The sequence below is a fragment of the Apodemus sylvaticus genome, chromosome 4 (assembly GCF_947179515.1).
Source record: "Apodemus sylvaticus chromosome 4, mApoSyl1.1, whole genome shotgun sequence".
In the NCBI taxonomy this organism is placed as follows: Eukaryota; Metazoa; Chordata; class Mammalia; order Rodentia; family Muridae; genus Apodemus; species Apodemus sylvaticus.
Genome location: NC_067475.1, coordinates 34,849,781 through 34,874,965, shown reverse-complemented (window position 1 = coordinate 34,874,965; position 25,185 = coordinate 34,849,781). Strand labels below are relative to the sequence as shown.

The following is a 25,185-nucleotide window of genomic DNA, read 5'->3' as shown; positions in this document are numbered from 1 at the left end:
CATTGGTTAGAAAGTCCCCAAGATGTTTATTTATAATGTTAATGTGGAGTGTCCACGTTAGGGTTTCTAACAATGAGCATTCCTCCTGGTCTTCAGCAAAATTCTACCTAGAGATCTCGCCACTGGAAATGACCATATAGAAAGTAAAATCAAAGGTCCATATCGGTTAACAAAAAAAATGCTTTGCTGAGAAGAGACTTGACTTATGCAGGACCATAGTTGGCGTCTGTAATCAGCTTGACATACCAGGGAAGAGTTAGCTGCAGTTACAGGCTTGCTTCCCTCAGATGGGCCATTGGGTTCATCCACGGGGCATCTTCTTGATTACTGATTAATATAGGAAGGCCCAGTCCACTATGGGTGGTTCTGTGCCTACCTAGGAAGATGGTCTGGACTGTAGAAGAAAGCTAGCCACGCAAGTCAGGGGAGTAAGCTTCAAAGCATCTTTCTTCCATGGTCAGTGCTTCCGTTTCTGCCTTGATCTCCTGCCCTGGCTTCTCCCCAGGACAGACTCTGAGGTATAAGACTTGTCTCTCCAAGTTGATTTTGGTTAGAGTGTTTTAAATCACAGCAACAGAAAGCAAACCAGAGCAGAATGATGAGCTGAAATCTCAACCACGAGGAAGAGCTCCTTTTCACAGGGTTCTCCATCATGATGGGCAAACAGCACGGACACCCAGATATCTCCCTAGTGATGCTTGGGAAAAAACATGATATAATCATCCCGCCACCAAGCATTAGGTAACAGACACTGGAGATGGAGTAGTAATGGAGAATGACATGGTGTTATCTTTCTTACTCAGGAACAGTTTGAGGATGAAAATTCCTGCCTGTTGACTGGTATATTAAAAAAAAAACAAAAAACAAAAAAAACATAAAATGGCTCTACCAGTCCCAGGCACCGCAGATCCTGCAGACATGGTCAAGTCCAAGAACCACACCACACACAACCAGTCTCTCAAATGGCACAGAAATGGCATCAAGAATCTCTGGTCACAAAGATACAAATCTCTTAAGGGATTGAACCCCCAGTTCCTGAGGAACACGCACTTTGCCAAGAAGCACAGAAAGGTCTGGAGAAGATGCAGGACACCAAGGCAAAGGCAGTGAGTGCTCGCACAGAGGCCATCAAGGCCCCTGTGAAGCCTCAGGCCATCAAGCCCAAGATGCCAAGGGGCCCCAGCCACAAACTCAGTCGCCCGGCTTTCATCGCTCACCCCAAGCTTGGGAGGCAGATTCGAAGCTACATGGCCAAGAGGCGCAGGTTCTGCCAGCCAAAGCCCAAGACTCAAACCAAGGCAGAGGCCAAAGCCCCCCGCTAAGGCCCAGGCTTCAGCTCCAGCTCAGGCTCCTAAAGGTGCCCAGGCCTCTATGAAGGCCCCATAGGAGAGGCTCCTGCCATGTGAAGACAGATGGACTGCTGGGACACACCAGCCCACACACTATTTGCAGATGACCAGTGTCCTATGCTGTTTTTGCAAATAAACACGAGGCAAGGACAAATGGACTTGTGCCAGCATTTCAAATAATACTCTAATATTTTGAATTTAAGTTTAGGATTATGACCTAACATTGGCTGTAAGCCAATATGAAAAATTTCAAGAGTTTTGTAATGAAGATGACGTCTCTCTCCCAGAACCCAATCTCTACACCTGATTCCAGGAAGATGTATGGAGACAGATCAAAAGGAAGGAAATTTCCTGTCTAGCATGTAATTCAGTATGACTGACAATGGGTGGTGACATTTTTGGTTTTTGTTTTGTTTTATCTCCTGGTAACTACATCTATCCCACATGAATAGTATCAGGGTTAAGACAAGGAAATGTCAGACTTTCCTCACAGACAGTCTAGCAGATAATCTGGGGCACTGGATCAAACAGACTCAGCTAGCTTAGTGTCTGTTAGTGCACTGCTGTGGAAGGGTCAATCCACTAGTGGCAATCTTGCCACCTGAGGTTGTCCGATAGATAGGTTAGTACATTAGTGATACATGCTTCAATAATTAATAATAATAATAATGATAAAGATTATTTTTAGATATCAGTTCAGTCTTTGTCTTAGCTTTAACTGCATAGTTCATAGAAATCTATATAACAAAACACACAGGGTATGCACACAATTATATAAGTAAGCCAATTACTCAGTCGGTATCTGGGAGGCAGGAGGATCACAAGTTTAAAAAGCCAGTGTGTGTACAATATAGGACAATTATTTTTACTCAAAATGTACATATATATATATATATCATAATTGGAGTTTTTGTCATGGTGCTTATTCAAAACATTTTACTGATGGAATCAAGAAACAGCAGGGCAAGCCTAGAATTCCATCATCTGTAGGCAATTAAGTGGTTTCACCTTAGAACCCAAACCAACACACACACACACACACACACACACACCACACCACACACACCACACAACACACACACACACGTGGGGTAGGGGATAAATAAATAAATTTTTACTGATAGGATGGGACATGTAAAGTACAGATAATTCATCATGAATCCCTCAACGGGAGCGTGGGAATTCCTGTTGTGCTGTATAACTCTCCCTTCCCCCACAAAAGACAGTAGTCATCCAAGTTTGTTTGTTTGTTTCTTTGTTTTATATAAATTCAGTAGCCTAGAGAATATTCGTCTTCCTCTGTGTGTGGGCAAGCTTGCTCTATGAGCAGGCAGGTAACAGGACATAATGGGTGGGGATGCAGGGACAGGGCACCAAGGATGCATTTCCATCCTAACTGCATTTGACATTTTGCTCAGAGCATCTTTCTAGCTCATGAAGACAAACGCTTCCACTTATTTGCAAAATGGACCTAAGAATTTCCACTCTGCGGGGTTACCATCAGGAAAACAGGTTGCAAAGACTGTCAGCTTGGTCATGGGAAATCCAGTGTTTGATACATTGATGCACAAAGGTGACATTTTCATTCGCTTCAGCCTACGTAGACATGCCAGGTGAATGGCGATGATGCTATTGCTTTCGATCCTCATACAGTGAGCTCGGCACCACATGGACTTGAGAGGTAGCACTGCTTGGCTGGCCTACAAGGCTGGGTGCACACACTCCTAGGATGATGTATTTTCAGAAGGTCGCCTCTTTGTGCGTCACTGAACCTTGCTCATTTTCTGCTAGCACTTAGCGCTGTGCTGCCCTGCCCACATGTCTGGGCTGGATCCATCCCTCCAGGACTTGGCTCAGTTTCTGCCCTCATTATGAGGACATGAAATTCACACTGTAGGCTGAGCCCTCCTCATCAAAGGGATAACTTGCATGCCCGATTCTGTGGCAACCAGAGTTTCGCCGGTAGAATATTAAAGACAAGCCACACCATTTTAATTTACCTTCCATTGAAACTTGAGAGCACTTTATTAAAAGCCCACCCCCCCCCCACCCCTTGGCAGAGTTTTAGAGCAGGCGTTAAATCCTCAGTGGATTTCGTCATTCTCTCTCTTTTTTTTTTTTTAAGTTCTGAAAATACATAGGCCTTCAGACTGCTCTTTCTCTTTCATGGTCCCATTCCCTTAGCAACTCCTTTTCACTTATTAAATAACATTTAGTTCTTCTCTGACTTCTTTTCACAGCAAGAACTAGAATATTTAGTAGAAAAAAATTAAAGCTCAAAAAAATTTAAATTTATTCGTGTGTGTGTGTGTGTGTGTGTGTGTGAGTGAGTGTGTAGCTTTTTTGGTAAGCCTATACCATGTGCATACATAGAGAGACCACACCTGGCAAGCACATGCTATTGTACATGTGTAGAGGTCAGAGGGCAACTTGCAGGAGTCTGGATCAAAAACTCAGATCATCAAGAGTCTCCCAAGAGTCTTTCTTTTAATAGGATGAACAATCTCATCAGCCCAGAAATTACAGTTTTAAACGCTGGTGGTTAGCTTTCATAAATTTCTTTTAAAAATAATTCTGTTTCTAAAAACAGAAAGACAGAAGGCCTTGTTAGTGTCAGCAGAGAGAACTGGACAGAAAAAAGTCCATCCCAGGCCAAACAGCAGCTCTGTCTGTGTAGACAGGGAACTGCCCGGTGCAGGTAGGAAGCCCGACGTTGCTTTGAGCAGTTGGCTTCATGACAATGTGGGCACTTAATCGTTCTGTTTTACTTCCCTCAGTGATCCAACAACTGACTTAAACTAGAGGGTCTCCAACTCATTTTGTTTTTTTTTTTAAAGAAATATCTTCTATATACGGTTGCTAACTTCAAACACACCAGAGCATCAGATCCCATTACAAATGGCTGTGAACCATCATGTGGTTGCTGGGAATTGAACTCAGAAAGAGTCTGGAAGAGCAGTCAGTGCTCTTAACCGCTGAGCCATCTCTCCAGCCCCTGCCCACTTTCTTGATAAAGAAATGACTGATAAAAGCGTTCTACACCTGTATTCATGGTTCACAAGAGTTCGTGTGAGCCCCTGTGGACGCTCAATGATCTCCGAAGGTACTCGGAGAGTAATGAGACTCAGCCCGTAGCAAGCCACCCACCATGGAGAGAAAAGAAAAAGGCTAACGAGAAAATTCAAATGCTGTGCTCAGAATTCTTATTTTACTTGGTGACAAGAGGCCTTGCCAGCGTCAGTTGCGGCCTTAGTGTCTTCATTGCCGGGATAACGCACAACTAAATGTTTCGTATCACTACTAAATACGTGGGAGAAGTAGAAGTGTGCTTATGTATATTTGAGCCTGCCTGGATTTAAGGATTAACAAGTCCTCAACTCCCTTTCCCCCCCCCCTCTTCTCTTTCTATCTTTTCCGATAACAAGAGACGTTTGCTGTGGGGAATCAAGGCCATATACGTGGCCAGGAACCCCATGTAAATGCAATGTCCATTTGCACGTCTTTAGAAGATTTTTCTCATGTGTATTCCCAAGCACAAACATTAACTCCCCTCCCCCTATTTCAATTTCTAATACACACAGCAAACACAACTACCTTCTTCAGTTATTTAACTCCTATCAGGAAGCCTGGAAAAAAGGCATTTATTCAAATACTTCCCATTTCTGAGGAGAGATGTTGCTATTATATCCTTGAATACTGCCCAGACAATTGTTAGGAGGCTACACAGGATAACCTCTTCTCTATGTCACATACATGCTTGTCAAACCATTTCATAGGAATATTATGTGTAATGTGCATTTCTTTTCATTCATTCATTCATTCATTCATTCATTTGTTCACTCACTCATTTATATGATGTTTCTATTCAAGGGCTAGCGAGATGGCTAAAGGTGCCTGTTATCAAGCCTGAGACCCCCAGTTCTACCTATAGATTCCACAGAATGGAAGAGGAGAACCGACACAATGGCGTTTGCTGTGAAAATGTCAGAGATATAAATGCCAGGGAAAGCAAGGCATGACAAGCAGGCCCGCGTTGTCATGGAGATGACTGCCAGGAGGAGAGAGAGGTAGCAATCAAAGAAGTTCCTCTAACAAGTGTCAGCACACAGCGGCACTGTAGCAGACTATGACCGGAGAGCGCTAATCCAGTCATGAAAGTGAGAGACAGCTTCCGTGATGGATAAATACACTCAGGGATGGCACATGAGGCATCGAAGGAGAGTACTGCAGGGATGGAGATCAGCTGGAAGAGTGTGGGATGTACGGAGGCCTGTGGGCAGCAGAGGCGAGGCCTGCACATGGTGTGCTGCAGGCCTTGTTGTATCTACTGCTGGGTAGTCCCTGGGTAGACTGAGGTGGTACAACCAGGATTTAATAATGTGGGAAAAAATGTGGAGCTGGAGACATGAGGGGCAACTCAGGAAACAATGGCAGGGACCCTGTCAAGGTATGACTGCAGCTTGGGCAGGGAGGTCCTGGAGTTGGAACGATTCCCTTTAATTTTGTGAGTGATGGCTATTCTCTGGGCAACGGTGTCCGGACGTGGGGCCTAAAGGGAAGTGGCTGGGCCAAGAGGACTTGATTATTCCCGTGGCAACGAATTAGTTATAACGAGAGTGGATTCACCTTCTCATTCCCAACCTGACTCTTTCACTTTTACCCACGAGGTGACAGCCTGAAGGCCCTGTCTAGATGCCAGCCTCTTGGATGTCCCAGCCTCCAGCTCCAGGAGCCAAGTTGATCCCATGTCCTATCCAAACTATCCAGTCTCAGGGATTCCATTGTATTACAATGGCACAAAGCAGACTTAGATAATGATGGTGCTTCGTAGAAGCGAATTAGCGAGATGTTTAGAAGCAAAAGCTACAGGCAGGCAGAGAATGGGAAATGACTGATGTTTGCAGCGTGACGCTGGGTGGCGGGCAGTGCCGTTCAGTGCAGTCCAGACGAGGACTCTACCTGGAAGCTGAGCAGAGGAGGCCTGTGAGGCTGAGACTTCTAGAAGATGCCCAAGAAGTCAAGGAAACACACACAGCTCTGTCTCCAGTGCCCTCTGACTAGGAAATCGTGTCAAGACCTTCGTGCTGGAGACTGGAAACCTACCGTGGGGCTTGCCACCCACGTGCAACTGGGTAGCACGTGACTATGATGGCTCCGCACGGTTGCCGCCTTCTCTGCATCTGGAATTAACTAAAACCCAAACATGGAGTGGCACGCCTGTGAGGTACGATTGCTTAATTGGAAGAGGGAAGATCCACCTCAAGGTGGGAAGACACACCCTTCATCTGGATCTTTGAGATAAAAAGACATACCTTTAATCCAGACTTTTTTTCTTGCTAGCTGTCACCAGCTTCGGCATTCTTTGCCAACAGTTACCTGGCAACAGCCAAGCAGCCCTGGCTTTTGGCTCCTCCCTGCTCTCTTACCCTCTCTGCCCCTTCCCTCTTTCTGACTTGCTTCTTTCCCTGACTCCTTTCTCCCTCTCCCCTTCCCCTTCCCCTCAGTCTCAGAATGATCCTGGGAGGCCTCTCCTCCTCCTCCTCCTACTCTTCTTCCTTTCCCTCCTCCTCCTCTTCTTCCTTCTCCTCCTCCTCTTCCTCCTCCTCTTCCTCCTCTTCCTCTGCCTCCCTCCTCTCTGTCTCTCTCTGTGTGTCTGTCTTTCAGCCTCTGTCTCTGTCTCTCTGTCTTTATCTCTCTGCCTCTGTCTCTCTGTCTTTATCTCTCTGTGTCTCTGTCTCTGTTTCTCTGTCTCTGTCTCTCCTTCTGTCTTTCTCTGTCTCTATTCCCTTCTCAACTCCACTTCCCATGCCCTAAATAAACTCTATTCTATCCTAAACCCATTGTATGGCTGGTACCTCAGGGGAAGGGGTGCCTCACCATGGGCCTGCCGAAGAAGCAACCCTCCTACCTCACCATACTGTGCTCTATCAAACATATCCTGGCTTCTTTTTATAAAAGACAACAGCAAGTCCATTCCTTTAATGGTATTAGAACCCATTTCTTCCAGATTCCAGCATACGCTGAAGACCAGCTGAGACACCCAGCCTCATGCACTGGACATCTACCGGATTCTTGGAGCCTCATGTTCATAGGCAGCCACTGTTAGACTAGTTGGACCACAGCCTGTAAGTCATTCTAATAATAAATCCCATATATACACACATATATGCATATCCCATATATCTGTAGAAGAAACATATATGTATACACACACACACACACACACACACACACACACACACACGTTTAAATTTCTGTTAAATAAATTCTGTTACTCTACTGAACCCTGATACTAATACAGCTGTTGTTTATTCTTCTGTGCATGTTTTTTTTGTTGTGTTGAATTTTTGAAGATTTGAGGGTTAGACCAGGGCCTTCTGCATCGTAGGCAAGTGGTCTCCCTCCCAGCTCTAAAGCCCAGCCAGCAGGAGCCTCACATCTAACTCTACCTCTTTCAGAGCCTGCCCTCTCGTTTTCAGATCATGGAGATGACCAGGAGGACCTGAGTGAGTGAGGGCGTGAGGCATGGGAGGCTCTGGGTAATGGCTACAGCCTCTGGTAGCTCAGCATCTAAAAGGGCAGCCTGGGGCTGCAGTAAACCATGGACGGGAAGAGGAGAGACGTTCACATGGTGAGGGCAAGCCACGGTCCTGGCTGCGTTACAAAACTTGTCTGAGTGTTAGTTTTCTTAACTGTGAAAGAGATTAATGACACTTATGTGACAGTTAGAGGGCTGCCCATTGGTCCTTTTACAGATTAGGTATTTGGTAAGGGGAAGTAACCGTCTCAAACCCGCATGCTTTGGGCAAGGGCTGCTCTCTCAGTTCGTTCTAATACAAGAACTATTTGGCTTTTCTCCATCTTTCACCTTTATTACTTTAATATATAAAAATAATTTATACAATAATTTATGTAATATAATTTACTTAATAAATTAATAATTTACGTAATATATATAATTTACTCTTATCTAATGTCCATTGGTGTTTTGTATGATCATGTGTGGGTTTAAGGACCCTGGAACTGGAGTTCCAGACAGGTGTCAACAGCCGTGTGAGCACCGAGAGTTCACCGGTCCTCCGGAAGAGCAGCCAGTGCTCTTAACCGCGGATCCACTGTCTCTCCAGCCCCGCTCCTTCACCTTTCAGTGTTCAATACCAAGTGTCCAGCACATGGTGACACTCTGAGGTTTGGTAAAGATGGTGGGTGAAGTCATAGTTTATTACCATGTATCCCCCATGTACAAATGAAAAAGGTTTTCACCATTAAGGCCCAAATCACATAGTTGAAGTTGAAAATCTAGTTTGAGAAAATGACTGCTGAATGGACAATGACCTAAATGTTACCCTCTAATAGGAAAGTTTGCGACAGGAACAAACGGGTTAATTTAATTTTAATATCTTTAAACATGAGAGTATTTATGGGTGAGGCTCTCTTGTTCCCAGCAGTGGTATCTAGCCAGCCCTTCACTGCTGACTGTGCCTTACATTGTCTTTCTTGTCCTGACAGTTCATTCCCTAATCAATTGATAGTTTGTTTTCTTTTATCCACCTCATTTCTAAATATCTACCTCTGTCCTCCTTGGCTCACGCTGGTTATAACAGAGATTTGTTTTTACACATATGTGTGTGTGTGTGTGTGTGTGTGTGTGTGTGTGTGTGTAGGGTTTTTAGCATGTGGCTACCACATTAGGTACACAGAAATCAGAGGACAACTTTCAGGAGCTGGGTATTTCCTTCTGCTAGGTTCTAGGAAAGGAACTTAAGACTCGAGGTACAGTGACAAGAACCCTGACCCCTGTGCCATCTTGCCTAACCCACAGCTGACATTTTACAAGAATTTCCCTCCAGTCTTAAAATAACCAACTCAAATTTATTCATCTCTATGTTTTAACTCTTGTACTTCAGTATTTCAAGTAGTTAAAAATTACACATCACAAGTTAAAGGTGCTCAGGTTATCTCAAGGATATCTTGGAAAAATATTCTAGATGCTAAATGTACTATCCAGGGATTTAAAAAAAATTCAAAATAAACATTAGGAAACACTCAAACATCTTTTAGGGGGGTGGGGAGGGGAAGCCTTTTGAAATCACTCTTACGCAGAATAAATCTTCTAATTTTTTTTTTTTTGCAACAAAATAGTTACAGACTACACATATTGGATCACCAAAAATAAATAGGGGGAAAGAGGAATCTACCCTGAGCCTGCTTTATCTTGTCTGACTGTAATTTTGTGTCAAACCGTGAGCATCGCGGCTCGTTCCAGCATGGGGAGGCACGCTAAAGACAGGAGTGACTGAGTCCAGAAGGCTCCCCTCTCGCCGAGACAAGTGGGTTCTTCCTGTCTAGGACCACCAACCGGACTCCCACTCAAGGGAGGGCCGAGCAATCAATGCTGTTCCCAACTGCCACAGACATGCAAAATCCAGCCCTCTCTCCCTCTCCTTTGGAAAAAAAAAGCGTGATTTCCAGATTCCTCTTTGATTAAGTAGCGACTGTTACTTTTAGAAAAATGAAGGTCTCTGTAAGCATCCCCCTAAAAGGCGTCTACATAGCAGCGCGGACCCATCTTCCTCCCACGCTTCAGGAGCGAAGACGGGCTTGCCTGGTCGGGGCCAGCCGCCAGCCGCCACGGCCACAGCGGAGCTCCACAGAAGCCAGCGCCAAATGCCTTCACTGGGTTTTGAAAACTCCATCAAAGGTTTCACTGAATGATATCTATAAGGGCCGCACTGTTCTCTTTCAGAAACTGCACTGCCCTGCTCGGGCACTTGAAAAAGAGTTGCTGGCGCTTTTCATCTTCTCCTCTTGGAGTGTAAACATTGTTTTGAGTGAAAAGAGCCAAAGGAGTGCTGACTTTCCCTTGAAATTTCATTTTTAAATAAGAGGGAGAGAAAATCCTTTTTCTGACTGATACTAATAATACGGGTCAAAGTGTCAGGCAATATACAATTAAATGGAAAACAAAAAGGGCTCCCCCTCTCTTTCCCACAGCACAATGGCGTTGGAATATAAATTACCAATGAAGATGAAATAATGCTTCAAAGCCCACGGGGCAGGGCAGTGCGGTGTTTACAAAGTGTTTGCCGTAGAACGATGACGGTAACCCATGGACTTGGTATGGTGCTGAATAGACCAAAGCTAGCATGAGGTGGGGTTTTAGGTCCCTGTAGCCCGTGACCCCCATGATATGCTTTGTTTTACAAGGACAGCTGCAGTTATCAACAGATGTTTCAGCTATAAATAATTGGTATCATCTCAGAAAAGACCCATCTACCTGGGGAGAGGGTATAATACCCAAACCCCTGCCCGGCTATCACAGTCACATTAATCTCCCATCTCCCCAGGTTTCTCAGAGAGCTTCCTGCAGGTGTTTTTTTTTTTTTTTCTGGGAGAGCGCTGACAAAGTCTCTCAAGTGAGAGAGCTTTGTGTGAACTGCAAAGGAGGTTGGCCCCTGTCATAAATTTCTGTCTGGTAGCCACACACCAAAGGGGAAAGAAAGGATTGGAGACTCCGGGAGAAAGGATGGAAAGGGTGAGGAGGGAGGGGTGGGGTTGGTAGCGTCCAGAGAGCAGAACACAAGATACACAAAATAGTGTTGATGACATGGGGGTGTAGCGAGCGCCAGGCTAAAGGACCCTGAGTTTTACCAGCTCAGAAAGGCAAAAGAGCTGTCTGTGGTGTACGTTTTTTTCTCCAGCATTTTATAGTTCGCTTGGCTCCCTTGGTTATGGGATTAACTGAAAGACAAAATGTTTTCACTCTGAGCAAAATGCTTCTTTTGGAGACTGGAGAGGAAGATTTTTATGGGACGGATTCGTGTTAATATTACATAGCAAACGTAAGAAGAAATGATAATGGGGAAAAAAGCAGAGTGAGATGTTTAACTACTTGAGAGCGGCATCTGAAGGTTCAACGGTTATTAAAAATAGGAGCACTCAGCTCCGTCGAACTGTGACCCTGAAATGGATAGCACACTTGACCAGAACATGTCACAGGGTTTACTGGAGACACTCCTAGCAAGCTGCAGTCTCAAAAAAGAAGAGTTATAGAGAGCATGGCCCGTGGAGACTGTGGTTCTCTCTATGCATAAACAGAGTGACTGAGCAACTGTGCACTCGGGGTCTGGCAGAACAGAAAAACACCCCAAGCGTCTGAGGAGGTGGGGTGGTGGCTCATTTATAGCTTGCTGGGGGAAGCTAAAGGAAAGCGATGCTCAGAGTTCAGAAAGCCCCCAGATTAAATTCCTAAGGGTCTAGAGGTGGCCCAGTGGGCTGATTCTTAGGACTGCCACTGAGTGACCTTGTGAAGGGAACAAACTCCTATCTTTTTTTTTGAACTAATTTTTTATTAGATATTTGTTTTATTTACATTTCAAACATTATCACCTTTCCTAATTGCCCCTCCAATAACCCCCTTTCCCCCCTCCCCCTGCCTACCCCTCACCCCCCACCTGGTACCCCCAGCTTTCCTGACCTGGAATTCTCCTACACTGGGACATCAAGTCTTCACAGGACCAAGGGCCTCTCCTCTCATTGATGTCTGACAAGGCCATCCTCTGATACCTATGTAGCTGGAGCCATGGGTCCCTCCATGTGTACTCTTTGGTTGGTGGTTTAGTCCCTGGGAGCTCTGGGATACTGGTTGGTACATATTATTGTTCCTCCTATGGGGCTGCAAATCTCTTCAGCTCATTGGGTCCTTTCTCTAGCTGCTCCATTGGGGACCCTATGCTCAGTCCACTGGTTGGCTGTGAGCCATGGGTATTTTGTTCCCCCTTTTAAGAAGGACCAAAGTATTCACACTTTGATCTTCCGTCTTCTTGAGCTTCATGTGGTCTGTGAATTGTATCTTGGGTATTCTGAGCTTTTGGGTTAATATCCATTTATCAGTGAGTGCATACCATGTGTGTTCCTCAGAAAATTGGACATAGTACTACCTGACGACACCACTCCTGCGCATATACCCAGAAGATGCTCCAACATGTAATAAGGACACATGCTCCATTATGTTCATAGCTTATTTATAATAGCTAGAAGCTGGAAAGAACCCAGATGTCCCTCAATAGAGGAATGGATACAGAAAATGTGGTATATTTACACAATGGACTACTACTCATCATCCTGAGTGAGGTAACTCAGTCACAAAAGAGCACACATGGTGTGCAATCTCCTATTCTTGCTGAGAATAAAGTTCTATAGATTACAGAGTACACTAGGAGGAAGGATATGTGTACTATTGAAATGGTTTGGACAACCCCGGAACAGCTTTCCTGCTAACTCATATGGCAAATCTGAATCCAGAGACTGGAACTTTAATCCCAGAGCTTCTGCTTTCCCGTGATGCCACCATGGGCTTTGGATATAGGGAGGGCAAATGAATCCAGTACCCTGATCCAGTAAAGAGTTTTGATTGGGGGTCAAGAATTTGAGTCCCCAAGTCCCCACATGATACATGTTGTGTGTGTGTGTGGGGGGAGGGGTCTCACTGTAAGAACCAGAGCCTTAGGCATGTATTAGCTGTGTGATTCTAATACAGTCCTGTGCCTTGTAGGGTTGTATTAGCCAGTAAATGACAATGACAACCCTGACATTTCTGGTGCTTGCCTGAGATGTTCTTGGGTATAATAAGGCCACTTAACTTCCACAGGCAAACACAATGTCTGTTGACATCCTATGCAAAGAGAAATGTTTAAGAAGTCAGGAAAACTACAAATATATTTCTTCAGCCACACCGACAAGTTAAGATATCAAGAGCCCCATGTGGCTAGTGGCCGCCATTACTGGAAAGCACAAATGCTGTATGCTTCCATCGCTGCCAACAATTCTATGGACAGCTCATAGTCATTGCCTTCAGAGTTAACAGTCTGAGCCTGGGCCGTGGCTTTCTGATTCTTTACCATAGACTTGCCGGTAGAAGACCAAAACCAAACAGAGGAGTCCTCTCTTGTCCCCTCACCAAGAAGGTTCCCACGGTAATACTCATGGCTTTTTTTGATAAGCAAGATCTGATGCCTATGTAAATTCCACAGTGTACAAATTATTAGTTATTATTTCATTCTACATTTACACTAATAGCAACCACACTTATTAAAATTTCCCACTTAAGACGTGTTTGGTGGCACATGCCTTTAATCTCCATTGCAAGAAAATGAGGAGGGAGGATCTAGAGTTCAGGGCCAGCCTGGGCTAGCAAACAAACCAAAACCCAGAGGTCAGCGCCTAATTCTTTCCAAGGGTTTGCTTTCCTCTGCCAATAATCTCCAGTCTATTTAACCTATGTTACCCTTTCTAGGCATTCCCTAAGATGTTCTTGTGTGCTCACAGATTAAAGGATTTTTATGAGAGTTCTTCCTTCAACAAGAGAAAAACTGTATCTATGCATTCATTGGGAATGATCCCTAAACATAAAACCATGTAAGCAAAGTGAAAATCCTGGGTCGGCGGCCATTGTTTTTATGCCTGATCTCCATACAAAGAGATCATTGTGTCTTTATGTGAGGAAAAATACATTTGAGTTAGTAAATGTCCTGATGATCATGTGCAAAACTAAAGGTAAAAAATAATGCTACCACGAGGCTCGAGAGATGGCTTGGTGGCTCAGAGTGCTCACCGCTCTCACGCAGGACCTGGGTTTCCTTACCAACATCTATATGGTATCTCACAATGATCTTTAACTCCGGCTCCAGGGGCCCAAACACTCCTGCAGCCCCCTCTGGCACTAAGCTTGTGTGGCGTGGTACACATACATTAATGCAAACAGCATTCATACACATAAAAGAAAAATAAATAAATATTTCTTAAAGCAATGCTCCACAAAGGAAAATAATACTCCTTTGAACTCTCCTAGAACGCAGGCCTGGGTCTCAAGCCTTACTTGGCTTCTTATGCTGTTCTTATAAAAGGTAATTTTTTATAGTTTTTTTGAAAACTAATGCATAGATTAGATTTTGATCATATGTTCACCTCCACAGTCCTCCCCATTATTCCTCCCAGATGTCCCAACTTCACACTTCCTTCCTTTTTTTAAAAACCCCTCCACTGTCCTTGATGTTTTTTCCTATAGAGGATGGACGCATCATCAGCTCAGTTCAGTGGTTCTCAACCTTCCTAACTCTGTGACCCTTAATATGGTTCCTCGTGTTGTGGTGACCCCCAATCATAAAATTCCTTTATTGCTACTTCATAATTATAATTTTGCTACTGTCATGAACTGTAGTGTGAATATGTGATATGTAAGATATCTGACATGCACGCCCCAGGGGTATTGAGATCCACAGGCTGAGAACCACTGGTTTGTTGGCTTCTATTATGTAGGTGAAAACTAAGCACATATGTGACCTTGACTTGATATTTCCGGAACAGACATAGTCATGAGGAGCTAAGAGAGTGAACAGGACCGACAGGGGTAGGCAGGGTGGACATGCCCTGGACCAACAGCTTGACATCAAGATGAGATGTATAAAGCCTATTGTCATTATCATTACAACTACTACTATTATTACTACTACTGCTACTACTACTATTATTCAACATCTAGAAAATATCCTTTCAAAATAAAAAATGTCTTGAGCCACAGTAGAACCAAAGCAAGTCAGACTTGCCAAGGAGATGGGACTATTTCAAGGTGACAGGTTTCATTCCGTACCCTCCATCCGCTCTTCAGCATTCACATGAGGTTCCTCTAACACAGGAGGTTACAGGAAAATGACACTTTTTAAATAGCCGTCTCCCCGACACATTAGTCAACCCTGCAGAGCTGACCATAAGAGCAGAAGCTATCTTGTACTTCAGAGAAATTTAATCCGTTAGACCACTTAGACTCTAAATGCCTCTCTTGGGGATGTCAGAGGGACAGGTGGCGTGACTCTCCCTACCAGTAACTGTTGCAGCCCGGCGCCAATCACATCTTGCAGGTTTGTTTTGTCCTCTGGGCTCATGGTTTGTTTGTACTGCCACTTTTCAGGCACGAAGGGCCACTTCATTTCCTTTGCCTCCTGGATCAGGGTCCTTAACTCGCCGGGGAGGGAGGCTGAAAAGGTCAGAGTTCAGTTAAGGAAATTGCAGTCAAAGAAAGGGCTGTTGAGCTCTCCGTGTTATGATGAAGCACCTCAGTGGCCAAAACACTTTTCCTACCTGTCGCTGGCCAGTCCAAGCTGTTGGAGCCGCCTTGAAGAATAATAGGAGGGAGTTATCTGTCAGGGGTGGCCCGAGTCTACTCTGCCCTGCAGGTAGACTGGGGTAGTCAGGCATTAAGAAACGGTTTTAACAGGAAGTGGAGCACTTGAGTGACTGTCTCTGCATGAAGAATCAGAGAAAGGCACCGAGGAAATATTCTTTTCCCTGTAAAGTGAGAACGGGGCTGCAGTGGACGAGGGCAATTTGTTCAGTCTCATTTTGCTTCTCAGAGGCCCAGGACCATCTCACCGAGGATGCTTCAATTTGGACAAAAAGTACAACTCCACAAACTTGGGAATTTTAGTGATACCCGTTCATTGCGAAATGGCCCCATTTCATATTAGTGACTGGGTTAAGTCTCTCTGTGTGTACTAACCCTCATTATTCTGGTTCACAGTCTCCTGTCCAAACTTCAGAAACATAAAAGAGACCTAGAAACTGGAAGTGTTTCCTCTAGTTTTGACAACCAAATCCCCGCAGCATTGAATAGGACTTCTTATTTTACTTCACACTCAAACTTTCACAGTAAGAAGCTCTATACTTATATACAGGAGGCCCAACATCTGCTTTACTAAGATTTGCGGTACATGCTCCACAGGACCTTGATCAAACAGTCTTAGTTCTGAAGTGCATATGATACCAGGGTTCTGAACAAGTTTATCCACAGACCTCTCTCTGCTTGTGTTGTGTCTCTTAGAGAACACATTCCAAACCAAAACCATCAGTGTAAGGACCAGCAATGGCTCAGGATGCCCAAGACCAAGTGCTCAGCACAAAGGAGATTTCTTTGGCCCAAAGGACAGGGAATAAGAGACAAAGACAGGGGACAGGGGACAAGGGAGAAGAAGGAAGGGAACAAGGGAGAAGGGGCAGGCCTATCTCTGTCCTGAGGGGCAAGAAAGGACAGCCTCTGTACAGAGAGGAGACAGACACACAGCCACATAAGAAAATGGTAGCTCATTAAGGCAAAATGGGGGGGAACCCCTGTGTCAGGGAGAGGTGTTTATTTTTTTAAGATTTATTTATTTATTGTACACGTAGCTGTCTTCAGACACACCAGAAGAGGGCATCAGATCCCATTACAGATGGTTGTGAGCCACCATGTGGTTGCTGGGAGTTGAACCTTTGGAAGAGTAGCCAGTGCTTCTAACCACTGAGCCATCTCTACAGCCCCGAGTTTGTTTAATTTTAATGGGCATGTTAATTAGTTGAGCCAAAGGAGGCTTTTGATTGCTGGACTTTAATACTTCAGCCGGACCTTGGTACTCAGCCTCAGGAGGAGATATTGGCCAGATAAGGGATTGGACTTTCAGGGTTAGCATCCGGAATGTAATCTAATGGTTTTTAGCAAGGCAGAAGAAGTCGGTGAGAAGGACGGGGCCTGATAGAGCCATGTTTGTGAGCTGGCTAGAGTCCCTTCAACCAGGTCTACTCTAATGCCATCTCCTTCTTTATTGATGCAGGGGACTGCCACACACAGTGTCCCCCAGATCTGAAGCCTTCCCTTCGGGCCGTTTGCTTCCTCTCCCTCCCTCAATCGAGTTAACTGTCGAATCCCACGGATCTTAAACCTCATCTCCTCTTTCCTTTCTTTATGATATTTTCAGCTCACCCTCACAATCTTTGTTACTGCTGAGTGCCTCTCGCCTTTCTAACAAAATAGACCAGGACAATATTTTTCATAACATTTTTTAGCGTTTCACATTTGGGCTAGAGCAAATACAATTCACATTGTAATTGTTCCACCCCAAAGCCTGATGCCCAAACTCAGGCGCACTCACTGCCTTTGGCATTCAAAACAAACCTTTCCGCCTCACTCCTGTTAGTTTCTCATGACCTTCCAGTGGAATTGATACACCTCTTCTGCACACTTCCAAACCCACAGATGCATGTTCCCTTTAGGCTGCATCCCAATGTCCTGTGATCACATCTCCCCATCTTCCTGGGCTAGAAGCATCCCCAACACAGCTATCATGTTTCATAGCTCCTCCCGTTTGGTAAATCACATCACAGTGGAAGCAAGCTGTAATGGTTAAAAGACCAAGATAGCATGACACATACATGAGACACACTAAATAGAGAAAGCAGACATGACAGAAGAGCAGAATCAGAAAGAAGAAAGCCGGTCTCAGTCCTAGATATCTTTATGCGAACTTGCCACCCAATGAGCAAAGATAAGGGATTGGACTTTCAGGGTTAGCATCAGGAATGTAATCTAATGATTTTTAGCGAGGCAGAAGAAGTCGGTGAGAAGGACGGGGCCTGATAGATGGGGAAAGACACCTTGTCATTGAGAGGACCATGCCAAGGAGTGACTAGTGCTGATGACCAGAGATGATCCTGTCGCATCCCGTTGAAATAGTGACTCCCAGATTATCAGTTCCTGGGCCCATACTCCTCAAGGGCATCCTAAGGGAAGCAGAGCCCTTGAAGTAAGGACCTGTGAGATCACATCTGGTTGTAAAACCTGTGTGCTACTGCTGGTAAATAGTGTTCCATTTCTGAAAATGAAATGTATATGCGGAGCAGTTTCTTCTCGATGTCAACGAGTAAGATGACTGTTGGAGAGAATGGTCCTGTGTGGTCCAAGTGGACGTAAGATGATGTCCCTTTCCATTCTCAGGGTCTCAATTGGACTGCCAATCATCAAGGCACAAAAAGAATAGTCACTTGACTGGGTTTATAGACTCCTATAGCCTTGATTTGCCTTAGCTGAAACAAAATTGATTTTTTTTCTCCTATTCTGTGTCACTTGGGAAGAAAATGGCACCTGACAGAGGCCTTGCACTTTCACAGGGAGAATGTGAGGCTTAAATGAGGGCACACGCTGCGTAACAGGAAGAGGACACTAAGAAAACTTTAGGAAAAACAAGAAAAACAACCCAACCTGACATGTAGGCCTCAGGGAGACAGAGAACCAGCTATTGGCCAGGTGCCTAGACCCTGTGGTTGAGGAGCAGGCGCTGATGTGAGGGGCCTGTGATCTCAGGCTGACTAATACGTGCAGGGGCAGGTGGTCATGTCTGCTCAGTCCAGCCAGTAAGGAATGGAAGCACACGCCACCAGGCTTGGTTTGGGGACTGATTACATGTACAGGGCTTCATCCAGAAGACAGTTAAATGACAGGTTACAGAGCTGAGAGGACCACGGCTACCTAAAGTGGCCTGTCAGACATATATATGCCCGTGGACCACAACTGAGGAAAAGCGCCTCTCGACCTTTCCATTACAGACTATTTTACCCGGGCATCTTATTCTTAAATGAAATACCCAAACATTTTAGTTCTTTGTGTACTTTAAAGTACATGAGAAAAAATATTAAAAGCACATATGAAGAATATGCTTAAGCAAATGGAAAGAAAAATCATTCAAATGGTTAACAATAACCTAAATAAAGAGGGCTCCAAATCTGGCTGAAGAAGAAATGAGTCTTTTGAGTCTTTCTAGATTTTGTGATTGAAACTTCTCAAGCAATATCTGTAGCCATAAACAGCAAAAGCCAGGAAGCAGACAAAAATCCTGTTCATGGTTATGATGTACAGAGTCGTTCTTGATACCAATGAATATACTTTACAAATGGGATGAGGAGTTTGCTGGGGACCAAGAAAACGGACTGTCCAAAGTGGCGAGGTGACACATTTATGGAAGCCACAGAAGACTATGGAAACTGATGAGGCACAAAATCATTGTTTGAGAAAAAGTGCGTGCTACCATTCAGAAGTTGCTTTAATTTTTTAATAATTGAAATTTGCGTGCACCAGCCAACTTGGACCCTTTGTCCTTTCCTGAACTAAACCGTGTCTTGTAGCCTCATGTTTACTGAAGCCTAAAATTAGAACTGACAGCAATTCTCTGCAACAAAGTGGGCTTCTTCCCTGCCCGTCAGCCTGCAGCCCTTCCCATTCATGCCCTAGAAATCCACTCATCTCTCGGTGGTCATCTGCCAGGAGAAGAAAAATAGGGCAGAGAGGAGAATGTGTCGCTCAGGCAAGGGTGTAGGCATTGAACCCGCCGGCTCAAGCCCCGGTGGTGTCTCCCGTCACGCCCTCACCTCTGCACCGCTGGTCCTCACACTCATCCTCTGTAGACACATCTGGCGTTTCCAACAAGAGGCGATCCAGCACTTGCTTGCACTCATGCAGTATCGAAGCCACGGTGTCTTGATTATTCATGACGATTACCCACCCTCCAGGATGAATTGAGTGTCCCTGGGTCTATGGTGATCAATTACCTAGGAGAGGCATTGATTCTCAATAAAGGAGGCCCTTGAAGGCTGAGGTACCTGGCGAACAAAAGAAGGGGAAGGATGATTAACTAAAGCATCATCAATTATCTGCGAGTCTCAAGCAGGGAGGGATAATAGAGCCAACACATGAAAATCCATGACGGGTCCTGAGGATGTTGTTAGGGGAGTGAAATGATGGCAACACCTCGAAGGCATAGAGTGCAGAAGGGAGAGGGGCTAGCTACAGAGCCCGGTCACCCACGGCGAGGCTGGTGAACTCACACGGGCCAGATGAAATGAATGCGCCCCATGATTTATGCAGCTTTTGCGTCTTTCACTCAGGGCCTCTGGGTCCCAGTAGCCCTGAGCTTTCCCCTTTCTGGAAGTCTACAGGACGCATCTGGCTAACCGTTCTAATAGCCCCACGGAAGCACATGGTAATACGAAGCTCACCAATCTCACGAGCCAGTGCTGATTTCCCCTGTGCGGTATTCTTCGTGGTATTTAGCACGGTACCATTTGGACCAAGATAGGCAAGGACAGATGCCAAATTTAAAGATCTTCACTGCCAGGCACACTGCCAAGTGAAGCAGAGACATGGTATTCCAGAAAACCCAATTTCCCAGACCTCTGATGTGGACGGATCCATCTATAAATGGATGGATTGACTGATGTTGTCAGATAACAGGTATGAAGTACACTCCTTATGCAGAATGTGAAGGACATAAAAGGACCTATGGCAGTCAAAAAAATTCTGAGGACAAAATAATTTACTAGCATTGTGAAACTGTCTAGCCAATGGACAGAAACAATACTTGGCTAACAAATATTTTGGTCTGTCTTCCTTTTGTTGAAGTAGTGCCTTGCAAACAAAAGAAATTATCCTCTTTGCCCAGAATAAGGGATCGCATTTCTCTGGTTTAGACACTTGGGGGGAGGGGCATATAGAAGTGTATTACCAGAGCACAGTCTGAAAGGGGAGGTTGTACCAGTAACAAGGATGGCGATACTCAGTTCATTCATGCAAAGAAGAAATCACGTTAAAGCAGAATTTCTGAGTTAGTATTAAATTTGCCCTTCTATCCCATGACCTTTGTTTAAATCAAAATAAATGTGAGGGTATCAGAGACTTATTTCACTCAAAGTAATCACATAGTTATTAATGAGCACAAGCAGAGTTCTCGAGTTAAAATGCTAACACATTCCAAGAGCACTCACACAAACAAGGGAGTGAGGAATTGGCCACTGGAATTATCTAAGCCAGAGTGTAAATTTATTCTCTCTTTCACTTAGCGTGTTTCAGAAAGGATCTCTGCACAAATGAAGGTTGTTGCTGTTGTAAACTGTGCTTGAAGTCCCCTTTTAAATCAAGTGTCTGTAAGTCATGATGTTTCGTTCAATCGGATGGCCATTATTGTCTTGCTATAAGGAGAACAGGCCTCAAGGGCTAGTCAGAATTTTAACCTCAGACTTCTGTTACAAACAAATGAAGACCTGCTCATCCCCTCTGAGTCCTGCAATTAGCAAGCAAGAGGTAATTAGTGGACTGAAGTGGGCAAGGGACCTTGTAACCAGTAAGTCACATCCCCACCGTCCACTTAAGAGAATGGCATTGGCTACAATGGGGGCTTAAGTTCAGAGATTGAGACAGGCACTGGGCAGTTCAGAAAGGAAAGAGCAAACTGTTGGACCTGACCTGCAGGCGGGCCGGGTATTCACTTCCGTTCAAGTCCCAAATTAAAGCAAGAAGCAGGCTATCTTTCCTATAATCATTTTTTGGGGGGTAGGTCTGCATAACCATGGAAAGTGGAGAACTAATCTGTGCATGAAGAAAGAAAATTGTATTACAATATGGTCCTGGTAGCTTAGCATCCTTTATTCTATGGAAGGCCATAGTCTTGTAGAACTCATAAAAAGAGAAAGTAGAGAGGAGATTCTCAGGGACAGAATCCCTGTATGTAGCTGTTCCACCCTGAAAATGGAAGACAAGCAGGGTCAGGCCTGGTTTGAAGTTGGATGGGAGACTTCTGGGAATATTGGGTGTTATAGGCACTGACAGGGACAATCTAGCCTCCCACCATTTCACCCTCCCTGAGCAACTAATATGTATGCATGCACACAAATGTGCACACGGGCATGAGCATTCAAACCCACACACAACCTACCATCACCATCACTGCCCCCATCACACAGCTTCTTGGCCTGACAGGAGGTAGCAGGGAGTGGGACAGGAAGAAGATTAAATCTAACCAGAGTAAGACATGCAGGGAGGGGCTTGGATGCTCTTGAGCCATAGCCATTGGCTAGTGATTTTATGCTTTGTAAAAAGAGGAAAAGTTGGAAAAGAAAGTTGTCATGACTCAAAGAGATTTCTATTTACAGCAACAGAGAAGACTGCTTGATCAACATCTCCACTGAAATTCGGGAAGATCCCCTTAAAATCTCTAGAAACTAATGGATTAACAACATAGGAAAGGAAGAGTTACATCAAGGACCAGAACAAAAGAACAAAACTCAAACAAACCAAAAGCCAACCAAAAGCTGAAATGGAAAGAGTTAACTGCCACACGCAGGGCTGCCTTTACTAGCATGGGAACACAAGAAGTGTGTGTTTACCAAACCCTGTGAACTTATGCTCTGGCTTTTCCTCGCTTGGAGAGCTGATAACATCCCCAAAGGTAAGAAGGTGAGAGTGCACTGCCACCCATGTCCTAGGTCCCAACAATTTGCACCCTAAGAGTTGGGAGAGGAACAACAAACCTGACTCCTCTCCCCATCTTCCAGGGCAACTGCCTTTGTCAAAACATACTCCTTTGTGAAGGGGATCAAAAAATCTTTCCTTGGGAATCTGGGACCACAGATTCTACAAACCGCACAGATTCTACAGATTCTGTAGACCACAGAGTATACAAATCCCTCTTCATGACAATGTAAAATAAGGTTTAAAAATAATGTTAAGTTAATTTTTAGGCAACTGGTGAATTAAATATTTCCCTTTAAAGGGATCTGACTTCAATCTGAGCTTCAAAGATTCTAAACAATGCTGAGAAATATGAGCTTGTGGACAAATCTCACAAAATACATATGGAATATAAAAAAAGAAAGAAAGGATGTAAATCAGACCCACAGAGCTCAGGTAGTGGCGTCAGTAGGCATAGCTTACAAAGCATATACTTAATTTGGTTATAGAACTAAATAACCATGTAGAAAATATGAGTAAAGGCACAGGCTGCCTCATGTGACCATATGAAGAATGACCACCGTGCCCACACCTGGAATTCTGTCAAGAAATCAAACCAAAGAATCCCTAGTAGAACAGACTCAAAGAAACTGAATAGCAAAAAGGCCCTAGGGGAGGATGCCTGAATCTCAGAACTGGAAATAATGACCAGAGGTGGAGGGAGGGAGGGAGGGAGGGAGGGAGGGAGGGAGGGAGGGAGGGAGGGAGGGAGGGAACGAACTGGGTGGGGGAGGAGATGGAAAAAGGAACAGGAGGAGGGGATCAGGTGTAGGAAGAGCTGGCCAGAGAGGGTCCAGAGTGAGTGGAAATCCCCAAGGAGTGGGGCATCTCCAGGACAGTCAGAGACCTGGGATGGGGAGACTCCAGGGAGTCTGTAAGGGCGACTCTAGCTGAGACTCCTAGCAGTGGGGGATATGGAGGCCTGAAGTGGTACCTTCTATAGCCAGGCAGGGCTCCCAGTGGAAGGGTAAGAACACTAACCACCCACAAAACCCCTGGCCCAAAATTCGTCCTGCCTACAAGAAGTACTGGGACAAAGATGGAGCGACGACCGCAGGAATAATCAGTCAATGACTGGCCCAGCTTGAGACCCATCCCATTGGCAAGAACCAATCCCTGACGTGATCAGTAATACTTCGTTATGCTTGCTAACAGAAGCCTAGCCAAAAAAAGTAGCTAGACATAAATTTTCTGCTAAAAATACCAATTTTATTAGTGTTATGTGCACAACTTTGTGGAGCCAGTTCTTTGCTCCCCACCTTCGAGGGGCCCCAGGGAGGAAACCTGAGTCACCAAGTTTGCACAAGAAACGTCTTTACCTTCTGAGCCATCTTGTTGGGTCTCATAAATCCATTTTTTTTTCTGTGAATAGCATTACCCCAGGGATGAAAAAGTGGCTACATATCTGCCACTCGATAAATGAAACACAACACACAAATAAGCTTAAGAACAAGTTACATGCTCATCTCAATAGATTCTGAAAAGACCTTTGACGAAGGTCAACCTCTCTTTTTAATAGAAGCCCCGAAGAAACTAGGAAAAGAAGGCCTCAAACTCACGAACATACTGAGGTCTGTGATTCGATATCTTGCCATCATCATACTAAATGGAGGAAAATCTCAAAGCATTTCCTTTAAAATCAGAATCAAGGGACAGGTCCCCAGGCTCACTACTCTTGCTGAAGACAGTGTTCAAGGCTTTAGAGAGAACAAAAAGACAAGGCAAAGAAATAAAAAGTATACAATTAAGGATAGAAGGCAACACATCCCTATTTGCAGATGATAGGATCCTGTACTTAAAAACCTCAGCGATGGGCTGGAGGGATGGCTCAGTGGTTAAAAGCACTGACTGCTCTTCCAGAGGTCCTGAGTTCAAATCCCAGCAACCACATGGTGGCTCACAACCATCTGTAATGGCATCTGATGCCCTCTTGTGGTGTGTCTGAAGACAGTGACAGTGTACTCATATTGGAAAAGCAAACAAACCAATGACTCAACCAAAAGCTCTTAGATCTAGTAAACAGCTTCAAGAAAGAAGCAGGATACAAAATCAGCATGCACAAAACCTTTTCTAGATACTAATAATGAATTTGACAAGAAAAAAGTGAAGGCGAGCTATTCTGCTCCTAATAGCTTAAATAAATAAGTGAAATACCTAGCAGTAAATCCAACTGAGGAGCTGAAATAGCTCTATACAGAAACTTCAAATCACTGAAGACAGAAATTGAAGATGACACTGGAAGATGGGAAAGCCCTCCCATGTCCACGGGTTTATTTAACAGCATCAACACTGTAGAAAATTGATAGTGTTGATGAAACATCTAGAGATTCAGTGAAGTCTCTACCAATTCCAAACACATTCCTCACAGAACTAGAGCTAGAATTCTCACAGAGGCAGTAAAGGAAACCCAAATTTATCCAAAGCCATCCTAAATCAAAAGTATACTAGAGGCATCGAGAAACCTGATCTTAAACTATACTAAGAGACACCACCACAAAGACTGCACAGTCCCGGCACAAAAGCAGACAGACAACCAATGCAATAGACTGGGAGTTCCAGGAATAAGCCCACACAGTCACAGCCACATATTTACAAGCAAAGTGTCGCCTAGAGTGGGGATGGCAAGATGGCTCAATGGGTTACACCACTTGCCACCAAGTCTGACAACCTCTTTGATCTTTGGGACTGACATTG

At 44.6% G+C, this 25,185-nt stretch overlaps 1 protein-coding gene across 5 annotated transcripts in view; it reads right to left on the bottom strand.

Moving 5' to 3' along the window:
* Alpk1 (alpha kinase 1) overlaps positions 1-25,185 on the bottom strand; it is a 103,590-nt gene that overhangs the window by 33,722 nt on the left and 44,683 nt on the right. For 3 of the 5 annotated variants that reach the window (XM_052179268.1, XM_052179267.1, XM_052179269.1), the window contains 2 exons: positions 19,578-19,808; positions 15,227-15,381 (listed from right to left, as the gene is read on the bottom strand). In XM_052179268.1, the coding sequence (XP_052035228.1) occupies positions 15,227-15,381; positions 19,578-19,698 (276 nt within the window). In that variant the 5' untranslated portion in view covers positions 19,699-19,808. Of the gene's footprint in view, positions 1-15,226; positions 15,382-19,577; positions 19,809-20,204; positions 20,302-25,185 lie in introns of those variants that run through there. The other 2 variants (XM_052179270.1, XM_052179271.1) reach the window with 2 other exon arrangements.